Genomic DNA, 22,313 nt, shown 5'->3' with positions numbered 1-22,313 from the left:
CCACCAATCAGCTGTCCAAAATGAAGTGCAATTCATTTTACTACTGTTTGAGAAAACTGTGTGATTTTGGCTATAATGTTGTCTTTTGGGAATTGATTGGCTTGTGAAAAGTGGGCATTCCATACCAGAATGGAGCCAGACCTGAATGTGAGTTTGTTGTCGATTGTGGAGAGGATGAACATTTTGTCCCAGAAATCACACTGTGTTCATTTGAGCCTCTACCTTTTGGTAACAGAGATGGTGACCGGGACGTGGAGGCTGAAGGTCAAGTTCAGCTTCAAGAGCATCTCGACATATTCCCACAGTTATGTTTGCTATTATTGCCATATTATTTATTACATTAACACTAACCAGTGTTACATAATTACGTTAACCACTGGCAAGATTTTAGAAAGGCTAGAATACTTTTGTCCATTGTTTTGCCTTGGTCAGTTGTTCGTAATCTTTTTAACTCTAAGGCCCCCCCATTGCACAAGACAATATTCGAACCTCTAGAAACTTGGAGTTTCAATAGATCAGTAAGTCAGTTTATATATTGTAGGCCTACAGCATGATTTAGGTTAATGTACGCATTTACAACCCCAATTCCAAAAAAGTTGGGACCGTATGAAAAATGCTAATAAAAACAAAAAGGAATGATTTGTAAATTATATTCACCCTTTGCTATATTGAAAGAATATTGTTTTTTGAAAATGTACAGTAATTTCAAATCAGATGATTGCAACACGCTACAAAAAAGTTGAGACAGTGGCAATTTAAAACTAATAACAATTTGACTAGTTCAAATAACAAGGTGATGTGAAACAGGAGATGTTAAACAGGTGAGGCAATCGTGTCATAGTATATAAGGAGCCTCCAAAAACAGCCTAGTCCTTCAAGAGCAAGGATCATTCGAGTCTTGTCAATTTGCCAACAGATTCTTCAGCAAATAATCCAGCACTTTGAGAACAATGTTCCCCAAAGACAAATTGGAAGGATTTTGGGCATTTCACCCTCTACAGTGCACAATATAGTTAAAAGATTCAAGGAATCTGGTCAAATCTCAGTGCGTAAAGGGTAAAATGAAAACCACTTCTGAATGTGTGTGATCTCTGATCCCTCAGACATCACTATCTTAAAAAACGGCATACATCTGTAATGGATATCATGAACATGGGGTTGGGATAACTTTAGTAAACCTTTGTTAGTCAACACCACTCGCCGCTGCATCCACAGATGTAAGTTAAGACTTTACTATGCAAAGCAGAAGCCCTACATCAACACTGTCCAGAACCACTGCCGACTTCTCTGGGCTTGGTCTCATCTTAGATGGAAAGTAGAACAGTGGAACAAAAAACAGTGGTTTTTTGGTCTGAAGAGTCCACATTTCAATATTTTTTGAAAAACAAAGCTGTTTTGTTATCCGGGCCAAAGAGGAAAAGGGCCATCCAAGCTGTTATCAGCGTCAGGTCCGAAATCCAGTGTCTGTATGGGTCAGGGGTGTGTCAGTGCCCATGGCATGGGTATCTTGCACATCTGTGAGAGCACCATGAATGCAGACTGATATGTACAAATTTTGGAGCAACATATACTGCCGTCCAGCACCGTCTTTTCCAGGGACATCCCTGCATTTTCCAGCAGGACAACTTTAAACCACATACTGCCCAGATTACAAGTGCATGGCTGTGAAGCAGAGAGTGTGGGTGCTAGATTGGCCTGCCTGCAGTCCTGACCATCTCCAATTGAGAATGTGTGGTGCATTATGAAGCACACCAAATGGCAACGAAGACCCCGTTCAGTTATGCAGCTGAAGACCTGCATAATGGATGAATGGGGGAAAATTAAACGTGTGTCTTCAGTGCCCAAATGCTTAATAAGTGTTATTAGAAGAAATGGTGATGTTTCACAGTGGTAAATACTTGACTGACCCAACTTTTCTGGAGCGTGTTCCAATAATCTGATTTGAAATTACTGTACATTTTCAAAAAACAATTACATTCACAAGGAAAAACATCATATACTGTGTGGTTGTGGTGCTTTCAATATAGAAAAGGGTGAATATAATTTACAAATCATCCCTTTTTGTTTTTATTAGCATTTTTCATACTGTCCCAACTTTTTCGGAATTGGGGTTGTAAATTAAACTATTGTATTTTAATATAACTCATTTAAAAAAATAGGTAATCTTGCAGCCCCCTTGGAAGTTGACTGAGACCCCCTAGTGGACTCCGTCCACCTGGTAAAGAACCACACTGGCAAGTAATTTCATAAGGTGAACAAGTTACATGAAATAAGTTTTTGATGAAGTATTACAAAGACTTCTTTGATATTACGAACCCTGCAGAATCATGCACAATAAGACCAGGAATGTGTATTAAGAAAGTAAATGGGGTCAGTTTTGATTTAATAATTTCAGTGCCTCTAAAGAGAATATTGTGGGCAATAAGGGAAGACAACAAGGGGATGACCGATTTCCAGTGCAGTATTATTTCCTCTTAGATCTCAGGGTTGTTCCTCACATCCTGATTTCATGTTCTGCTCTGTCTATGTCTTTGTCATGCAGTAAATGGGCCTCTCGGAGTCTCGTCCCTGTTGATCATATCATTACAGACATCAGCAGGAACCAAGCATGCTTTCTCTTTCCCGCTCTCTCTTGTCTCACCTCTGTCTCTCTGCTCCCTCTCCAAGTCTGCAGCTAAACATATTATTTTTCTCTCATAGTTAAATGACTGAATCATAGTGAAGTATAATTTACTCTCTGTGCCTTTTTTTCAGGTTATGATGCAGTAGACTTGTTGAAGCCCTCGGTGACGGTTCACAGTCAGGCTCCTATAATGCCGGCGCATTCAGGCAGTAAACTGCTGGCCAATGACCTAGACTCCTCTCTGGCCAATCTCGTAGGCAGTGAGTCTCTCAATCCAACATTATTGGTCTGTTTGTGTGGCATTATTTTATTTCTAATGAACAGTGTCAGCAGCCATATGGTGCTAGACGGTGTGTGTGTGTGTGTGTGTGTGTACGTACTGTTACTGGACAGTGATGAATTTAACCCATTTTAAAAGAAATTAATAGGGTTGTGATGGCTCCAGTGCTGTAAGTATTTCAGTATTAAGCTGATGTGAGGCTGTGTTATAATAGCCAGTCTCTCTCTCTTTTTCAGACCTGCAGTTTGGGGGAACACCAGGCAAAAAGTGAGGATTCAGATTAATTATCTGAATAAATTCTGGTTGTATACTTTAGGTTTTATAAACAGAAAGTGGGCCTTATTCACTAACCGTGTGAATGCACATTTTGCACGTGAAACCCATGTGCAAATGCTTCACGATATCATGATTGATCAATAAGTTAGCGCTTTATTCTAAATTTACTGTTAAACTCAGAACCTGCCAAAACCACATGTACACAAAAATCAGAATGTTAACTAGCCCTGATCTTCGCTATTATTAGAAACTGAATAACTGAGTCACCTGATAATAAGTCATTTTAGAGTACAACCCCAATCCCGAAAAAGTTAAGACAGTATAGAAAATGCTAATAAAAACTAAGTGATTTTTTAAAATGTGTTCACCCTATACTACTGTATATTGAAAGCACTACAACACATTATTTGGTGTTTTACCTTGTGAATGTAATTTTTTTTTTTTTTGGTTGAAAATATTCACTCATTTCAAATCAGACGATTGCAACAAACATTAAAATTGAGAAAGGGGCAATTTGGGACTAATAACAATCTGATGAATTGAAGTAACAAGGTGATGTGAAATAGGATATGTTAAACAGGTGAGGCAATTGTTTTATTGTTTGTAAGGAGCCTCCAACAAAAGCCTAGTCCTTCAAGAGCAAGGACTGCTCGAGGCTTGCCAATTTGCCAACAGATGCATCAGCAAGTAATCCAGCGCTTTGAGAACAATGTTCCCCAAAGACACTACAGTGCACATCATGGTTAAAGGTGCGTAAAGGGCAAGGCCAAAAACCATTTCTGAATACGCATGCTGTCTGATCCCTCAGACGTCACTGTCTTAAAAACCGTCATGCGTCTGTAATGGTTTACCTTTGTCAGTCAACACCATTCGCTGCTGCATCCACAGATGCAAGTTAAGACTTTACTATGCAAAGCAGAAACCCTACATCAGCCCCTTTCAGAAGCGCTGCCGACTTCTCTGGGCTCGGTCTCATCTGAGATGGAAAGTAGAACAGTTGAATTGTGTTTTGTGGTCCGATCAGTCCACATTTCAAATAGTTGTTGCAAAGGGCCAAAGAGGAAAATGACCATCCAAGCTGTTATCAGTGTCAGGTCTAAAAGCCAGTGTCTGTCATGTTATGGGGTTGTGTCAGTGCTCATGGCATGGTTAACTTTAACATCTGTGAGGGCACCATTAATGCTGAAAGACCTGTACAAATTTGGAGCAAAATCAGGGATGTCCCTACATTTTCCAGCAGGGCAATGATAATCCACATACTGCCAAATTACAAGTGCATGGCTGTGTAAGCAGAGAGTGTGGGTGCACAGGGTGAATCGAATTTACAGATCACCCATTTTTGTTTTTATTAGCATTTTCCATACTGTCCTAGCTTTTTCATAATTGGGGTTTTATTATAGTATTTATTATATTAGAGTAACAAAAATTATGCGTGTTATTGCTCCGTCTGAGAAATGTATTAGTGCACCAGATGTGAAAGCAGCAGAAAATGTTTCTTCTCACTTAAATACACAACTTATTTATTAGTGAATGAGACCCATTGTCTAACTTATTGGTACTCACTTATGCTTTGTGTGTGTGTTTTCTTGAAGGTCTGATATGCAGTGGACTCAACCTGGAGAGAAGAAGTTGACCGGTGGCACTAACTGGCATTCAAAGACCATGAGCAGTACCACTGCTTGGAGCCCTGCCCCCCTACAGCCTGCTGCCATGCCACCTACAGCCATGCCCGTGCCACACATGGTAAGAACACAAGCAAACACACATGTGCAAATACGCTTTCACACACTAATATATATGCACCTAGTTGCATCTTATCTAATATTTACATTTACACACTAATGCATTTTATTACATGGCTAGACCCGTCACATTTATTAAATAATTGTCTGACCATGGTTATTTGAGACAACCTCGATTATTGAGCATTTTAAATTACAATCACATTTTAATGTCCAAAAAAGGAATGAACGCCACATTTGAGTGTCTCATTCAACTGAACTCCGATTGTCACACTGAGCCACACCACGGAGTGCAGCTCCTGAAGAGCATGTGCAGATTAACTGCTTCTGAACCAGGCTTGAAGTGCTGTGGTGCACGCGCCACATAAAATATAAACAAGGATTTTAGTGTGTGCAAAGTGCTCCGGTTTTACTTAAATTTAACGATCGTGTAATGGCAAATGTTATTTGTCATTGTGGATTTGTACACGTAGTGTTAATGACACTCAGTGACACAGAGCAGCCATGTCTCCCGCCGCTTACTCTATTTCTAAGGAGATGATATAATGAAGAAACACACATTATCAGAGGTCTTCTTGTGAAATAAGGGCTCATGGGTTTAATCGGAGAGCCTTAAAATAACATGAATAGAACAGAAACAGGACAGAAATATTTCACAATTGCATACTTTAATATAATATAAAATATTAGCTGGGTTCCAACAACAACAGTGTAAATGCAAAATGGACCAAGACTAATGTTGACCCAAAAGAGAGACAGATATTTTATGTATTTTGAAATATTTTAATATTTAAAATATTATATTTTGTCAATCATAAGTTGTTAAAGCCTTAAAGGAAATCATGTAAAATTTAAATATGAATAAACGACTTAAGATTTATAAAGCACACATACACCTATGACAAAAGTATGACAATTTGTATGAGAATTAATCATCATAATCGTGAGAGCCCTAAAACAGACAATTAATCATCATAATCACAATTATTTGTTTGATAATTAGTTGTCAGCCAAATTTCAGAATCGTGACAGCCCAATACATGGCTCTCTGGAATACTTAATTCTGATTGGTCAATCGCAGTATTCTACGGTCAAATAATGTTGTATAATCACCACTAAACCGTATAATTTACAGTTGTCCCAGGTAAACAATTTCCTATTTCCTAACAAAACAAAAAAAAAGCAATTTGTATAATTTTTATGTTTAAACACCTTGCGATATGCAAGGATAATGTACATTCAGCTGGTCATTAATGCAAAATAAACCCCTTTATGGTAATAACTTATGTATTATTCAAACCCAGGGATCAACTGAAATGCACTTAAACACACACATGCACACACATGAATGAATGTCTCTACATTCTCTACAATCCACCTCTTGTAAAGCACCATTTATCCCAAATATCCATTTTTATAGACCAATATTCAGAAGTTCAAATTCTGTAAGAGTCAAAATAAAATGTGACTGAGCTCCCTGCTATTCTGACATGTTGTGTAGCCTTAGGAAATGAGTGAGTGTGTTTACTTCCTGTTCTTGAGCTGTGCTATTGATCCGCCTGGACAGGTGGGGTTTTAGTGTGTATGGAGACAGGGAGAACATGCGTTTATGGCCTCTCCTCTCTCTCACTCTGGGGGTTCAGAGTAAATTGTGGATTTTTGAACTACAAGAGCTGAGAGAGCAGATGCCTGTTAATGAGTGAATGTCTAACCTTTAATGTCTCTCTTTCTGTGTCTCTTCCTCTTATTGTGGGCCTCATCTTTTCTTCTCTTGTCTTACATCTTTACCTCTCCTCACTCTGTCTCTGTCTTTCTCTCAATCCTCTTTCTCATGCTTAACCCAGCAGACTGGAATGTTCTATACTGGTTATGTAAGTACCTCCTATATCTGGCATGTTTCTTGATTAAATATCCTGGAGTATCAATTGAGAGGGATTCAATCTCTCTTGTTCCCTAGCATTTCTCTCTCATTCACTACTTCCCTTCCACACCTTTATTTATTTATTTTATTTATTTTTTTTGTCTCTACCTCTATAGTCCAGTTCTCAATGAGTGTTTGCACAGTATCCACAACAGCACACTGATAATGTGGAAAAATCAGCTCATTTTAAAAACCCTTCCATGCAAGAAAACAGTGTTAGCACGAGATTTAAAATTATCAGGGTTTTCTCTGGTTCTGACATCAAAACATTAACAGACATTGATAAAACACAGCCACCTAAATTCTGGTAAAGATGTTGACATGCAGAGAGAAATCTGGGTAATGGTTTTTGCTTAAACAGATTATGGTCTGTTACATTTGGCGTAAATCAAACACAGAATTCCACAAAAAGTACATCACACCATCACACTACCACCAAGCATGGTGGTGGTAGTGTGATGGTGTAGGGATGCTTTGCTGCTTCAGGTCGACTTGCAATTATTGAGGGAAACATGAATTCTGCTCTCTACCAGAAAATCTTAAATGAGAATGTCCGGTCATCAGTCCGTGAGTTGAAGCTCAAGCACTACTGAATTATGCAGCAAGACAGTAATCCAAAGCATAGGAGTAAGTCCACCTCTGAATGGCTCAAAAGAATCAAAATTAAAGTTTTTGAGTGGCCTAGTCAAAGTCCTGACTTAAACCTGATTGAGATGCTGTGGCAGTACCATAAATGGGCAGTTCATGCTTAAACCCTCCAGTGTGGCTGAACTAAAGCAGTTCTGCAGAGAAGAGTGGGCCAAAATTTCACCAAATTATTGTGAAAGACTTATCTCCAATTATCAGAAGCCTTTGGTTGCAGTTGTTACTGCTAAAGTGGTACAACCAGCTATTAAGTTTAAGGGGACAGTTAGTTTTTCACGTGGGTGATTATAAACTCAGCAAAAAAGAAACATCCTCTCACTTTCAACTGCTTTTTTTTTTCAGCAAACTTAACATGTGTAAATATTTGTATGAACATAAAAAGATTCAACAACTAAGATATAAACTGAACAAGTTTCACAGACATGTGACTAACAGAAATGGAATAAAAATCAAAAGTAACAGTCAGTATCTGGTGTGGCCACCAGCTGCATTAAGTACTGCAGTGCATCTCCTCTTCATGGACTGCACCAGATTTGCCAGTTCTTGCTGTGAGATGTTACCCCACTCTTCCACCAAGGCACTTGCAAGTTCCCAGACATTTCTGGGGGGAATGGCCCTAGCCCTCACCCTCTGATCCAACAGGTCCCAGACGTGCTCAATGGGATTGAGATCTGGGCTCTTCGCTGGCCATGGCAGAACACTGTCATTCCTGTCTTGCAGGAAATCACACACAGAACGAGCAGTATGGATGGTGGCATTGTCATGCCGGAGGGTCATGTCAGGATGAGCCTGCAGGAAGGGTACCACATGAGGGAAGAGGATGTCTTCCCTGTAAGGCACAGCATTGAGATTGCCTGCGATGACAACAAGCTCAGTCCGATGATGCTGTGACACACCGCCCCAGACCATGACGGACCCTCCACCTCCAAATCGATCCCGCTCCAGAGTACATGCCTCGGTATAACGCTCATTCCTTCGATGTTAAACGTGATTCCGAACATCACCCGTGGTGAGACAAAACCGCGACTCGTCAGTGCCCGACCAGTATATCGGCCGGCCGATATTAGCCTTTCACCGATATATCGGTATCGGCGTATATTTTGCCAATATGCGCCAATATGAAAACTTATTTTCAGAACATATAATGCAGAAAACAATGCTTTAGAATTGGTGTCATAGCGTAGTTTGTCTAGCAGAGCACGCTCCGACTCCATTGTTTACAGAACTGACTCTGGCGGAGTTAAGCGGTGTCTCGGTAAGTTAATTAGTTTGTGAAATACATACTGGAAACTTAAACAATGACCCCATCATTTTTAAATTAAATAAATGACCAAACGAAAAAATATATATTTTTACACAAACTTAAATTAGCCATACCCTGTTCTGTAGACGAATAAAGTCAGCTGAATGACATTTTCTACACTTCAAGACTATAAACTATCAGAACTATTTGTTCAATGCTGAGTTCACTTTCAGAAAACGAGCTTTTGAACCTTTTAAAACTTTTAAATATTTTAAATCTAACCCTCTTTACCTCGGATCGCATTTGTTGAGCTTCTTCAGAAAATGTAAATTCCATTATGACGCTAAAATTAATTTTAGATGATAATCAAGTGCAGTTGGTCGTTAAAAGTTGTGGGACAAATATACGGAACATAATGCAGTTGAGATGGCAATGCTTTAGATGATTGATCAAAATAGCCTATTGAATATCAGGAATGTATAATATGTAAACCCTGATATACACTGCATCAGTTTTTCTTTAATAGCTGTGTACACAGCATGTACACATGGATGGATGGTCCTTATACTAAGACCGAAAGTTTCCCCCATTACTTGGTGCAGGGCCATGGCGATTTGCTTTCGGGTCGGAACCGGTGGCAACCTGTGATTAGACGCAACATCAGGACCATTATTACAGTCCTATCAGAAGGGCAACTTCTCCCTTTTGATTGCTGTTCCTCATCTTCTGTTTGCATTTATTTGTGAAATTAAAATGACAGTAAGCTGGCTAATTTCAATGAATTGTCTCAATACTCTCCCCATTTTACCAAAACCTCAGAGAAAAAAAATTAGGGACATCTGGGAGGCGAATTAGCGATAAACACACATTTCTGTATGGAAACGGCTTAAGGGCAGATTTCTTTTGCGACAAAGATTTTTTTAGGCATGACGTCATCACGCACACCATTTTTATCGATACAAGGCCATTTGAATGGAAACAGGGAGAAGGCGGCAAATTTCTCAGTTTTTTTTTTTTTTTTTTTTTTTACACATTTTCACTTCATTTTGTCGATAACAAAATAGCGTGAAAAGTGGATGGAAACTAGGCTATTGTTGTCAGCTGATTGGAAGCTAATGTGTAAACATGTATTCACCAAACTGTTTTGTTCAGGATTCACAGTTTGGTACCCCCTTCAACTGAACAATTCCAGTCATTGCATTTATAAAATGTAATATTTAAAAGTCTGGTTTTCCACCATTGAAAGTTTCCCCTGAACTTGTATAGCAGAATATGGTGTAACACCGCTGCTGCTGTTTTTGTCTTGTCTTGGCAGTATTAATATAGTCAGCATTTGACTGATACTAAACAGTAATACTGATGTTTATTTAGCTATTTATTTTATTTTTATTTATTCTTTATTTTAATGGTCAGCATTTGACTGATACTAAACAGTACTGATGTTTATTTAGCTATTTATTTTATTTGAACTTATTTTTATTTTAATGGTCAGCATTTGGCTGATACTAAACAGTACTGATGTTTATTTAGCTATTTATTTTATTTTTATTTATTCTTTATTTTAATGATCAGCATTTGACTGATACTAAACAGTACTTTTGTTTATTTAGCTGTTTATTTTATTTGAATTTATTATTTATTTTAATGGTCAGCATTTGACTGATACTAAACAGTACTGATGTTTATTTAGCTGTTTATTTTATTTTTATTTATTCTTTATTTTAATGGTCAGCATTTGACTGATACTAAACAGTACTGATGTTTATTTAGCTGTTTATTTTATTTGAATTTATTATTTATTTTAATGGTCAGCATTTGACTGATACTAAACAGTACTGATGTTTATTTAGCTATTTATTTTATTTTTATTTATTCTTTATTTTCTCAGTGTTCATTTCTAGAATTTGTTGACAATGTATAATAATAATAATGTCAAATATTCTTTGATAAAAAATATTTAAGAAATCAGCCTTCTGAGTACCTTTGCAAAGTCATATCGGTGCAAAATCTGTGAAAAATCCACATAGAAAAGGTCTGTTTTCATTCCAGTTCAAAAATTAAATATATCGGCCACCATATCGGTAATCGGTGAATTTTCCCTCTCTAAAATCGGTATCGGTCTCAAAAATCCCATATCGGTCAGGCTCTACTCGTCAGTGAAGAGCACTTTTTGCCAGTCCTGTCTGGTCCAGCGAAGGTGGGTTTGTGCCTATAGGTGACGTTGTTGCCGGTGATATCTGGTAAGGACCTGCCTTACAACAGGCCTACAAGCCCTCAGTCCAGCCTCTCTCAGCCTATTGCAAACAGTCTGAGCACTGATGGAGGGATTGTGCATTCCTGGTGTAACTCGGGCAGTTGTTATTGCCATCCTGTACCTGTACCGCAGGTGTGATATTCGGATGTACCGATCTGGTGCAGGTGTTGTTACACGTGGTCTGCCACTGCGAGGATGATCAGCTGTCCTTCCTGTCTTCCTGTAGCGCTGTTTTAGGTGTCTCACAGTACGGACATTGCAATTTATTGCCCTGGCCACATCTGCTTTCCTCATGCCTCCATGCAGCATGGCTAAGGCACGTTCACGCAGATGAGCAGGGACCCTGGGCATCTTTCTTTTGGTGTTTTTTAGAGTCATTGGAAGGTCTCTTTAGTGTCCTAAGTTTTTATAACTGTGACCTTAATTGCCTACCGTCTGTAAGCTGTTAGTGTCTTAACGACCGTTCCACAGGTGTATGTTCATTAATTGTTTATGGTTCGTTGAACAAGCATGGAAAACATTGTTTAAACCCTTTACAATAAAGATCTGTAAAATTATTTGGATTTTTACAAAATTATCTTTAAAATACAGTGTCCTGAAAAAGGAACGTTTCTTTTTTTGCTGAGTTTAGGTGTTGGATAACTTTTTTTTTTTGCTTCAATAAAATATATATATATTTGAAAACTGTATTTTTGTGCCTTTGTTATGTTATATCTCGTTTGAGGCTCTAAAACAATTTAGTATGAAAAATACACAAAAACAGAAAAATCAGAAAGGGGCAAATACTTTTTTCACTATTGTTTTCACTGTATTTTCTGTATGTATGTATTATTTTTATTTATTTATTATTTTATTTAGACTGTCTGGCTGGCACATGCTCCAGTTGGTCATCATCACTCAGCAACACAGTGGGAGTCAGACATCAGGCAGGATATGAGATGGATCTGGCAGGCTCTGGTAACCTCAGGATATAATCCTGAGGTTTAGACAGAGAAAGATATAGAATAAAATTAGTGTAGATGCCATTCACTTTAAAGCAGGGTTAAAGAATAAGAGAAGTGTTTTCGGTTCCAGCAGACCTAACTAAAGCAGCATAACTATTAATTGAGGGATAAATTGGTTGTATGCCTGGCTGAATAGATAAGTATTTAGTCTTAAACTGGGAGAGTGAGATCTGAAAACTGCTAGGAAAACTATTCCATAGTTTAGGAGCCAAATATGAAAATGATCTCCCTTTTGTGGATTTTGATTTTCTCAGTATTGTTAACATGCCGGTGTTTTGCGATCGTAGTGAGCATGATAGAAATATAACTATCAAATATAACACCTACATTTTTTTGCTGTAGAAGTTGACGTTACAGTACATCCATCAAGAGTCAGATTATATTTTAGCGTCTTAATATATAATCAATATAAAGTTGGGTATGGTCGGCATAACAGTGAAAACTAATTCCATGGTTGTTGATAATGTCTCCCAGGGGGAGTATATATAGGGAGAAAAGCAGAGGCCCTAAAACTGATCCCTGTGGCACTCCATACTTTAATTTGATCTGACAGTTCCTCTTTTACACAGACAAAGTGGTAGCAGTCAGAGAGATAGGACCTAAACCAAGCTAATGCCTGTCCACAAATGCCAACATGATTTTCAAGCCTATCCAAGAGAATGTCATGAAAGCAGCACTAAGATCTAAGAGCACTAGATGAGAAATGCAGCCGCGATCAGATAAGAGCAAGTCATTTTCTACTCCGATAAGTGCAGTCTCTGTACTATGATGGGGCCTAAATCCTGACTGAAATTCTTTATATATACCATTTCTCTGCAAAAATGAACATAGTTGGGAGGACACTACCTTTTCTAGTATTTTCGACATAAATGGGAGATTTGAAATCGGTCTATAATTAGCCAATTCTCCTGGATCAAGCTGTGGTTTCTTGATAAGTGGTTTGACAACAGCCAGTTAAAGTTTCTTGGGACATGCCCTAAGGATAATGAGGTGTTAATAATATTAAGAAGAGATTTTGAGTTTACTGGAAACACCTCTTAGAGGTTTAGTCGGTATTGGGTCTAAAATGTTGTTGATTTTGATGTTTTGATCATTTTTGTTAGTTCTTCCTGACCGATAACAGCAAAGGATTGAAGTTGCTCGTAGGGAATCATTTTTGTTTTCTGGGGTGCTGTGGCAGACGGATGCGTAATTCCAATTTTGTTTCTGATGATTTTGATTTTATCAGTAAAGAAATTAAATCATTACTTCTGTGCCGCGATGGAATATCTGGTTCAATCAAAGTTTTATACCTAACCAGTTTAGCCACAGTACTGAATGAACATCTAGGATTGTTGTGCTTATTTTCTATGAGTTTGCTCAAATATGCAGACCTGGCAGTTTTTAGAGCCTGTCTGTAGTTAGAGACACTATCCTTCCATGCACCGCTAAATACCTTTAATTTTGTGTTCTTCCACTTACGCTCCATTTTCCGAGCTGCTCTCTTGAGAGCATGAGTGTGATCATTGTACCATGGTGCAGGATTTTTATCTTTAACTTTCTATAATCGAAGGGTGGTGACACTATCTGGAGTGCTAGAGAAGACTGTATCCATATTTTCTGTGATAACATCAAGTTCTTCTGAACTTTTTGGCATACTGAGTATTTGAGACAAATCTGGAAGAATATTAGTAAAACTATCTTTAGTAGTTGAAAGAATAGTTCTACCTGAACGATAACGTTGCGTAGATTGAGTGACCTTTGCTAATTGCAGCATACAAGAGACGAGGTAATGATCTGAGAAATCTCTCTGCGGCAGAATTTCTATATTATCAACATCAATTACACTATATCCCACTAATCCCAGTGTATCCATTATCTGTGTGGATGTTGAAGTCACCGATTAAAGCTCTATCTACAGCAACTACTAGATCTGACAGAAAATCTGCAAATTCTCAATAAGGAATTCATAATGGTGGTCTATATACTGTTGCAAGAACAAGACGATGACTTTTTTTTGTATTTATATCTGACGATGTCACATTAAGCATTATCAGTTCAAAATAATTAAGCTTATATCCAGACCTTTGAGTAACACTAAAGGTTTCCTGTGACATATTGATGTTTGTTTGTTCACTCATGCCCTTTCTGTAGCGTTTGATGTATTCATTTTTGGAACTGTGACTTGCAAACTAGACTTGTTCAAATCTGTGTGTTTGGGGGCTGCTGTTTACGTAACTTGCTTATGATACATTTCACCTAGTAGAAATCAATGCTTGTCATGTTCATCACGAGGATCAAAGAACTGATTCTGAGGTTTAGGTTTTAAGTGTATGATAGTTATTCAGATTAGTTGATGCATTCTTACTGTGTTTTGGGGAAAGCAAATTCACAGCATAGTCAGACAGACACATAGTAAGATGCCAGTGTTGCTGTGATGAGAGGTGTTTTACTTGCCCAAGAACAAATGAATGGAAAACAGGTATTTTGCACTCTCTAAAATGCTTGGTAGTTTGGGCATGTCTTATTTTTGCTCCAGAAATGAAGATTTGAACATCAGAGGTATAATAAGATTTTTTTTCCCTGCAGGCTCCTGCTCCCATGGCGTTTCCGATGACAACACCTCAAGTGCCTGTGTATGGAATGGTGAGTATTTTCACCTGGTGGACAACTGAACAGAAGAATAAATTCCATAGACTTGGATTGAAGGACAAAGTCTATATCTAGGGTCCACAATATCATGAAGACATTGAAGTGGGCTCTTTTGAATTGGGCCAGTAAGCAATCACCCAGAATACCTTAGCAACTACATAGCAACCACCCAGAGTGCCCAGGCAACACCCTAGTAACCACCCCACGACACCTTAACACTGTGGAAGGGACTTTTGCTCAGGCAAGCACCACTTTTTCAGAAAATATAAAAACTAAGGCTATTAATTCAATGCTTTTAATCAGTGTGAATAATTATATTTAAAAAAATCAGCACAGTTAATCATGCCCCCTGACCGTATGTGAATTCCGTAATGAGGACTTTTTCTACCAATGCAGCAATTCAAGCTTGAAGTACCAACCTTATGTTTGTTTGTTTTTTGAGACTCAGTCAGCAAGGGGCAGTCAGCACAACTCCAGCTGTACAGGCAACAAACCGACAGCTGTTCAAAGATAAAGACACTTTGTTCAAAGTTTCAAACTACATTTAAATTCACACAACATTCTAAAAACGCAGTGCTTATGACAAAAGACATTGATAACCATTGAAAAGCACTACAACCACAGCAAGAAGCATGTCTGCTGATACGTGTGTACATAAAAATAGCGAAGGAATGCAAAAACATGTCCTGTGAATACAACTCTCGAATCCATGTGAACATTCTTCATTGGACAAATTGATGAACTCAATTGCAAAATGAACTGCTGTGGTCAGTAGGCCAGTTATAGACTTTGTTCAGTGATATAGAAATAAACAAATTTTGACTTCTAAAGCCCCTTTTCGTATTGTCTATCCAGTGCTTTAGCCTATTTTCCACAAATTTATCCACAAAATTATCTGGATTATTATATCCTAGAGCTGGGAAATTTAATTTAATTTCTGCTAATAATATTTTTAGTTTAACGTGTTAAAAATGAACGCAATTAATGCAGTATCCATTTTAATTTTTTTTATTTTTTTTTTTTAACTTACTGAAACCTCACGGGATAGGAGAAAAGTGTCCCGAGTTGTTGCTTGCAGGTTACTCAGCCTTAATGGCTCCATATCATACGGCGTAGGTTCGACGCAGAAGTATAAATTATTTATTATGCGCTACGCATGCCCCGGGCAAAATAAACACGGGAGCGCATTTACTGTACAGAGAATGAAGGCTTTACCCGCAAGCGGTGAACCAGGTGTGCAAGAGATACAGGCAAGCTGCCATACTGTATCCCTTCGCATCGCCCGAAAACGTTCATTCTGTCTCATCTGAACCAGTGTCAAAAGCAAAACTGCATGAGAGAGATCCAGCATGTGCGTGATAGAGACTGAAGGACCTGGCCGTTCAACAAGCTGTAGACAGGTATACTTATAGAGACTGAATGACAGCCAGAGAAAATTATAATTTTGAGATTTTAAAATTCAGCAAATTAAACTTCAGCATTCAGTAAGTTTTAAATCTGTGTGTATAGTATCTAACAATGCATTGGCAATGTACACTTAAGTTTCTCTTGCCAATAGAAGTTTGAAATGAATTGAATCTGCCCATTTAATCCTATTATAAAAAAAAAAAAGTACACTAGAAACGCCAGAAGATTTTGCCCAAATTGTAATTACATGTCCACTGATTTTATGGCATGTATACATATGATATACTTGTATCAAAGATTAATACCTGTAAAAATGTGTCTAGCTCTGCAAAAAAAGAACTTTTTAACGTACATATTTAATAATTAAATAATTACCAACCAATTTCTTGCAAGGTCTTTGAGACAAAGTATAAAGTAAATATATTTATGATTCTTTTTTTTTTATGTTTGTTGTAATGTATCATGTGCCATAATTCCGATTAATCACAAACTGCGATTAATTAGTTCAAATTTAATTGATCCACAGCCCTGTTATATTCATTATGTATTATATTTATAAGTAATGTGATAATTATAAATTGAATATCTGTATTTGGAAGCATATTTCCGCAAATGCAATTCATTTGGATTAACTAATCAGCATATCATGTAATTAATTAGTATTGAATCGATTGACAGCTCTAACAAAAATCTGTGAAAATATTAACTTTGAAGGTGTTCTGCATACCTAAAAAGAAAATGAATGGAGAATGTTTTGTTTGGGGGATTTTAGGTCCCTACTCAGCTGGGACAGATTGGAGGGGTTCCAGTGATGACCCAGCAGCCCATGTTGTACAACCAGCCAGTTCTCAGACCCACTAACCCCTTCACCCCCATCCCTGGAGCCCAGGTACACACACACACTGAGACATGCCACTTAATCCTCAAATCATACACATTAAACTCACATGCATTCATTACTACAGTGCTCTAATGTAATAACCTTTCATGTCAATAGTCTTTACTTGGTTTACCTAAATGCATAGTGTTTGTGTGCTGTTCTTGAAAATACTCTGCTTAACATTTAAACACTGTGCATAGCTTTCAGCTTGAAGTGAAGCTGCAGTTGTGTGGAGTGTATCAAACACACAGAAAAGCACACAAACACAGCTCCCTTCCAGTAGCAAAAATCCCCCCTAAGATTTACTGTAAGATTTGATGCTGTTTTTTCAAATGTCTAATTCTATGCATGTCTCTGTGCAGATGCAGTTCATGTAGTAGCACTTCAGCGAAGTGCCAAACAAGACTGCTGAAAGCATCACAGAGCCAGTGAGAGGAGGATCCAACTACCACCAAATAAAAGGGAGAGACAGACAAAAAGAGTGCAAATGGAGAGGAATGTGTTTGTGTCGAGAATGCTTACCTCATTGTCTGAAATGGCTCATCCAACACACACATACACGCACACCAAACAAGTGTTTCATTTTTCATCTCTAGAGCTTCATTTCTTTCCTGGGGCACTGTGTCTACTGGCAGGTGTGATACATCATGGGAATCGTGGCTTTTATTGCCAGTAGTAAATAACCATTCACCAAGAACTCTCTTTTACTTAAGAATTAGTATGAATTGGATATGAAGCTCAGCACAGAGGACTTAGTTTTACTGTCACTTTTTGCTCGCTATTACTAAGATACCTGTGCTATTTTCATGACAAAGATAGATATGTTACCATAAAAAAATGCCCTTAACCTGCACTGGCCAAAGCAGTATGTGTAGGTTTCTAGATCATAAATGTCACATATATTTGAATGGCTCATTAATGCAATGCCCAACACAAGAAAATAATTTGCGACCCCTTATATAAGGTGCTCAGTACTCAGCACTTTACACATGCATTTATGTGTAACAGGAATATAGCATTGAGCTGGTCTCTTATATCTAGAACATTAATAGTATAATGTTAACAATTAATACATCTCACTGTTACTGATAGCTTCTGTTGTAAATGGTCAGTCAATCCTTCTGTGTTCATACTGGTTTGGGGGTCGCTTTTTCAGACATGGTGGTCTTGCACATACACAAACACATGCATCAGACTGGACGTGTTACATAAAGAGCCCCCTCTCACTTTCCTCCCACCTTGTTTTGTCATTCCCAAGACACCGATAAACATATCTGCTCCTGCTCTGCTGTGTGTTAAGCAAGCATGTCATGCATTTATAACTACACCTCTCACTCTGAGGTCACTCCCACCTCTACCACCCAGAGAGAGAGTGTGTGAAAGAAGCATTGGAGAAGGGTACAGGGCATCTAACCCTATTGAATAAACTCTTAATTAGGGTTTTCTTTCTTTTCTTTTTTTTTTTTTTTTTTTCCTGGAAGCATGTTTTATTTTATTTAGCAGAATATGAAAACCATGGTCTGTGTTATATTGCCAAATTATGTACATTTATGATTGAGTTGTTGAAATGCCATAAGCTATCCAGTGTACTGCCCCTGACATCACTGTACGGAGGGGTGCACTTATCAGTGTTTGCCAATGTTTGAACCAAAATCAATAGCTTAAAATCAGTTTTATGCAGCTCCTCAATGTGAGGCTCTGTTAACCAGGGTATCTTTATTTTGCTTGTGCAGCCAAAGCACTTTCTGTCCTCCTGACATCCCTTTTACCCTTAATCCAGCCTTCATGTCATCCTGTAATTCCTGCTTGAATACATTCTTATGGTGTTCAGTGATATTGTTCAGGCTTTCTGTATTGAACAGAGATGTGGCCAGTGGTTGTGCGGTTTTAAATGAGGTTTATTTGGTGTCGTTAAGAAGTCTCTCTTTCTTTACGCCTCCATTTCCCTCAGGAAAGAGATGGCCAAGGCGAGGAGTGTATGCAGTATGGCAACTGTTCATTCAGAAGCAGGGAAAATGTTGTAGCCCCCTTTAGAACTCTTGTCATGTTATATCTGTTTATAAAATGTGCATTTCCATTGTAATCTCATCAGTCATGTGCGTTACAGTCTTAAAGGAATGTTTTGAGTTCAATACAAATTAAACTCAATCTACAGCATTTGTGGCATAGTGTTGATTCACCACAAAAATAAAGCTCATGCCTTGTTTATTAAAAAAATAAATAAATTGCAGTTACAGTAAGGCGCATATTCAATAGAAGTGAATAGGGGGCAGTCTATCAACATGAAATCAGATCACATCAATTCAGAAGTACAGCCTAAAGATGAGAACATTATATGCATTTACATGATTTTACTGTGGAAAAAAATCGCTTGCATACCATAACTGTTTGAAGTTATATCCATTACCAGGATTACAAGGTTTCGTTGTTATATCAACAAAGTTGAATATTTAAATATTGAATATAAACTTAGACAGGTAAGGTTAGTAAGCGATACCTATAGTGATGTTTATTTTAACATTTACAGACTGGCCCCAATCACATCCATTGTAACTGTGTAACCATGATGATAGATAGATAGATAGATAGATAGATATACACTGTGTATATATACAGTATTAGGTGTCTTTAACTACTATGTACTTTAGCATGTGATACAATGCACTTATTGTTTGCATTCGTGATGATGCCTTGTACTTGCAGTTAAAGTACCAGCATTTATTTACATTTGTAGTTACACTGTTAACCTAACCCTACCCTTAACCTTACTCAAACCTACACGCTCAGTATCTCATCCTCAGTAGCAGAAAATGTTGATCTTGTGAGAATTTAGCAAAAAACATGTAGTTACAAAATAATAACTATGTATTTTAATGTTAGTACATATAAAAGACATCTAATATAAAGTGGGATCTTTTTTTTATAAACGAGGGGCAAGTTTAAATTATTTGTGTGGTGATCAACAGTATGCCACAAATGCTGTTGATTGAGCTTCACTTGTAATGAACCCGGAAAACATTCCTTTAAAAGTCAGATGATTCGTCAAAATCAACAATGCATTTATTTATTTTTTGAAAGATGTTTTAATGGACTGAATGAGATCGGGAACGGGTGGGGAAAAAAGGCAAGTCTTCCCCCTCATTAATTTTCTTTTGTTGTACTGACGTCCTTGGCAGCATACAAATTGTGTGCCATTGTTGTGGTACCGCTTTAGGTAGTGGCCTCTCAGAATCAATGTTTCAGCATGTACAGCAAGTCCTGGACCTCTAGTGGGGATTTTTAGTGTAATAAGTTGGTGTTCAGTGTCCTTTTCACATTCGTGTTTTTCGGGGAGCTGTCTGGCTCCTCTGACTTCAAAAGATGTGCATGCTTTTGTTATAGATCCAAATTATTGTTATCATTTGCCTGCTGCATCATGTGTTGAGTGTGTGTGTATTTCTGCACATACATTCTTATTTTCATATTTTTATCCTTTTATTTTTCTATTCCTGCATTTATATTTATAATCCAAGGAGATAGAACAAATCTGCAGGAATTTAGTAAGAGGCCACAAAGTGTAAAAGTGCACTTTTTACGAACCAAAGCTACTTGGATATATAATTTTTTTATTATCATTATTTTTGTATTTTTTTTTTTTTTCAGTATTTGCTGCTGATGTTTTTTTTTTAGCTTTTTACTGCTGTTTATTTACTGCATTTATATTTAGAAGCATAGTCATTCCTGTCTATCAGCCCTAGGGAGGAAGGCTGCAATTTTTTTTTTCATTCATCACCAAATGCGAATAAAGAAGAATGCAAACCTCCATGTTTATGCTGATTTCCCAACTGTACTATTGTTTTAAGCTGTCAATAAGTATTTTATTCATCATTGGTGAAAATGTAGAAATCATGGGATTGTTTCATTTTGACTTTTCATTTTTGTCTGGCTTTCATTGACATAAATAGTCATTTTTCAGTAAGTTGTTGAGTATGTGTTTTTAGTTCTATTGTCTGCCATATGAGACATCCGATTCACCTCATTCACTTGAAGCCACATTAAATCACAAGCAGGAAGCGATGGGAGTTCATTATGGCTGCGTTTGGATGATTGGTTCTTTGTCTTTTGTTTTTCTCTCACCTTTTGAAATTGCACTTCATGCCTGCTCACGACCCATTATGCAGAGTTTTTAATGAATGCACGTTTTAAATACCTGGTCAAATTTGTGCAGTGCTGTCTTGTATTTCCATGTCTGTCAATGTGAGTTCTGTTGAATCTCATGGGTTCTCCACCTGATTATTACTTTGTAGCTTTTTTTTAGAGATGGACTCAGCTAGGAACAATCAACCAATGTTTCTTTGTCTTCTGTTTTAAGATTTTGTGAAATCAAAATAAACAGGAACTAAAGCTGGTTCTAATGTACTGAAAGAGATGCTGGACGAAAACACGATGCAGTTTGTTGGCCTTTTTCCCCCACTTTGGAGCAAGTCGCACCAGGTTAAACTGATTTGGCTGTTCCATCCATCTACATGATGAAATGGTCCACTTTGTCTCTAGAGACTTATATGGTCATGTTAATATTACACTTTAACACTTAGAAATGATTTGGCAGACATCAAGATGTTTCTAGGACTATTTTTTTAAAATATGTGGCCAGACATCCAATCTGATTTTATTATTTACTCTCAAAGCTCAGTCACAGAGCAGGCACATCCTGGTTCTCCTTCAAATATGTCATGATGGGAAAAGGGCATCAGACATTATGGCACTTGTACATCATCTCTAAGTCAGTAGAATGCTTTTAACAGTCAATGGTGAAAACCTTTAATCTGTAACTAAATCTGAAACAACCCTCAAAATGATCTTTCATGTTAAACTGCCTTTGGTTTCCCTGTGAGCTTCTTGAAACCTGCAGCACTGGTTGAAGTTAATGATCTTATGATACCAGTCTCTCCTGAACTCTCTTTGGAACGCTTGCAATGAGACACTCAACCCAGGACCAAGAGATTTGATGGATTGAACTCCATTTTGTTTCAATTGGTTTAATTTGTACCTGTTTTTCTTGCATGTTTTTGTATCTGACATGCCTGGAAATGTTTCACAGTTCCATGTAATGTTATATTAAATATGATGCTGTTTTTGTTTTAGTAAGCAGTTGTTGTAGTGATGGACGGGTTCTGTGCATATCTGTTATTTTTTATGGTTTATCAGTGATTGGTTGTGCTGATCTGGTATGTTAATTCTTTCTTGCTTTTTGCTTGACTCAGTTTTTTGAAAGTTCTTTCATTCGTTATGTCTCGGTCTCTGTTATGTTGACTATCTGTGAAGAAAATGTATGGTTGCAAGCCTCTAACCTGAGTGAATGCCTTGTGAATAAATGGATTTAACGCTCGCACTCTCCAGTTTCTTAATAAAGGACGTTTTTAACAGA

The 22,313-nt window shown here is 37.6% G+C and overlaps 1 protein-coding gene across 4 annotated transcripts in view; it reads left to right on the top strand.

Moving 5' to 3' along the window:
* Positions 1 to 22,313, top strand: part of LOC127440834 (phosphatidylinositol-binding clathrin assembly protein-like) — a 93,034-nt gene extending 70,721 nt beyond the window's left edge. For 2 of the 4 annotated variants that reach the window (XM_051697819.1, XM_051697796.1), the window contains 7 exons: positions 2,755 to 2,883; positions 3,140 to 3,170; positions 4,772 to 4,922; positions 6,766 to 6,792; positions 14,557 to 14,613; positions 16,799 to 16,915; positions 17,269 to 22,313. In XM_051697819.1, coding sequence (XP_051553779.1) covers positions 2,755 to 2,883; positions 3,140 to 3,170; positions 4,772 to 4,922; positions 6,766 to 6,792; positions 14,557 to 14,613; positions 16,799 to 16,915; positions 17,269 to 17,283 — 527 coding nt within the window. In that variant the 3' untranslated portion in view covers positions 17,284 to 22,313. The remainder of the gene's footprint in view (positions 1 to 2,754; positions 2,884 to 3,139; positions 3,171 to 4,771; positions 4,923 to 6,765; positions 6,793 to 14,556; positions 14,614 to 16,798; positions 16,916 to 17,268) is intronic. The other 2 variants (XM_051697806.1, XM_051697814.1) reach the window with 2 other exon arrangements.

The sequence above is a fragment of the Myxocyprinus asiaticus genome, chromosome 1 (genome assembly GCF_019703515.2).
Source record: "Myxocyprinus asiaticus isolate MX2 ecotype Aquarium Trade chromosome 1, UBuf_Myxa_2, whole genome shotgun sequence".
Lineage (NCBI taxonomy): Eukaryota > Metazoa > Chordata > Actinopteri > Cypriniformes > Catostomidae > Myxocyprinus > Myxocyprinus asiaticus.
This window is presented reverse-complemented; position numbering and strand designations above follow the sequence as displayed.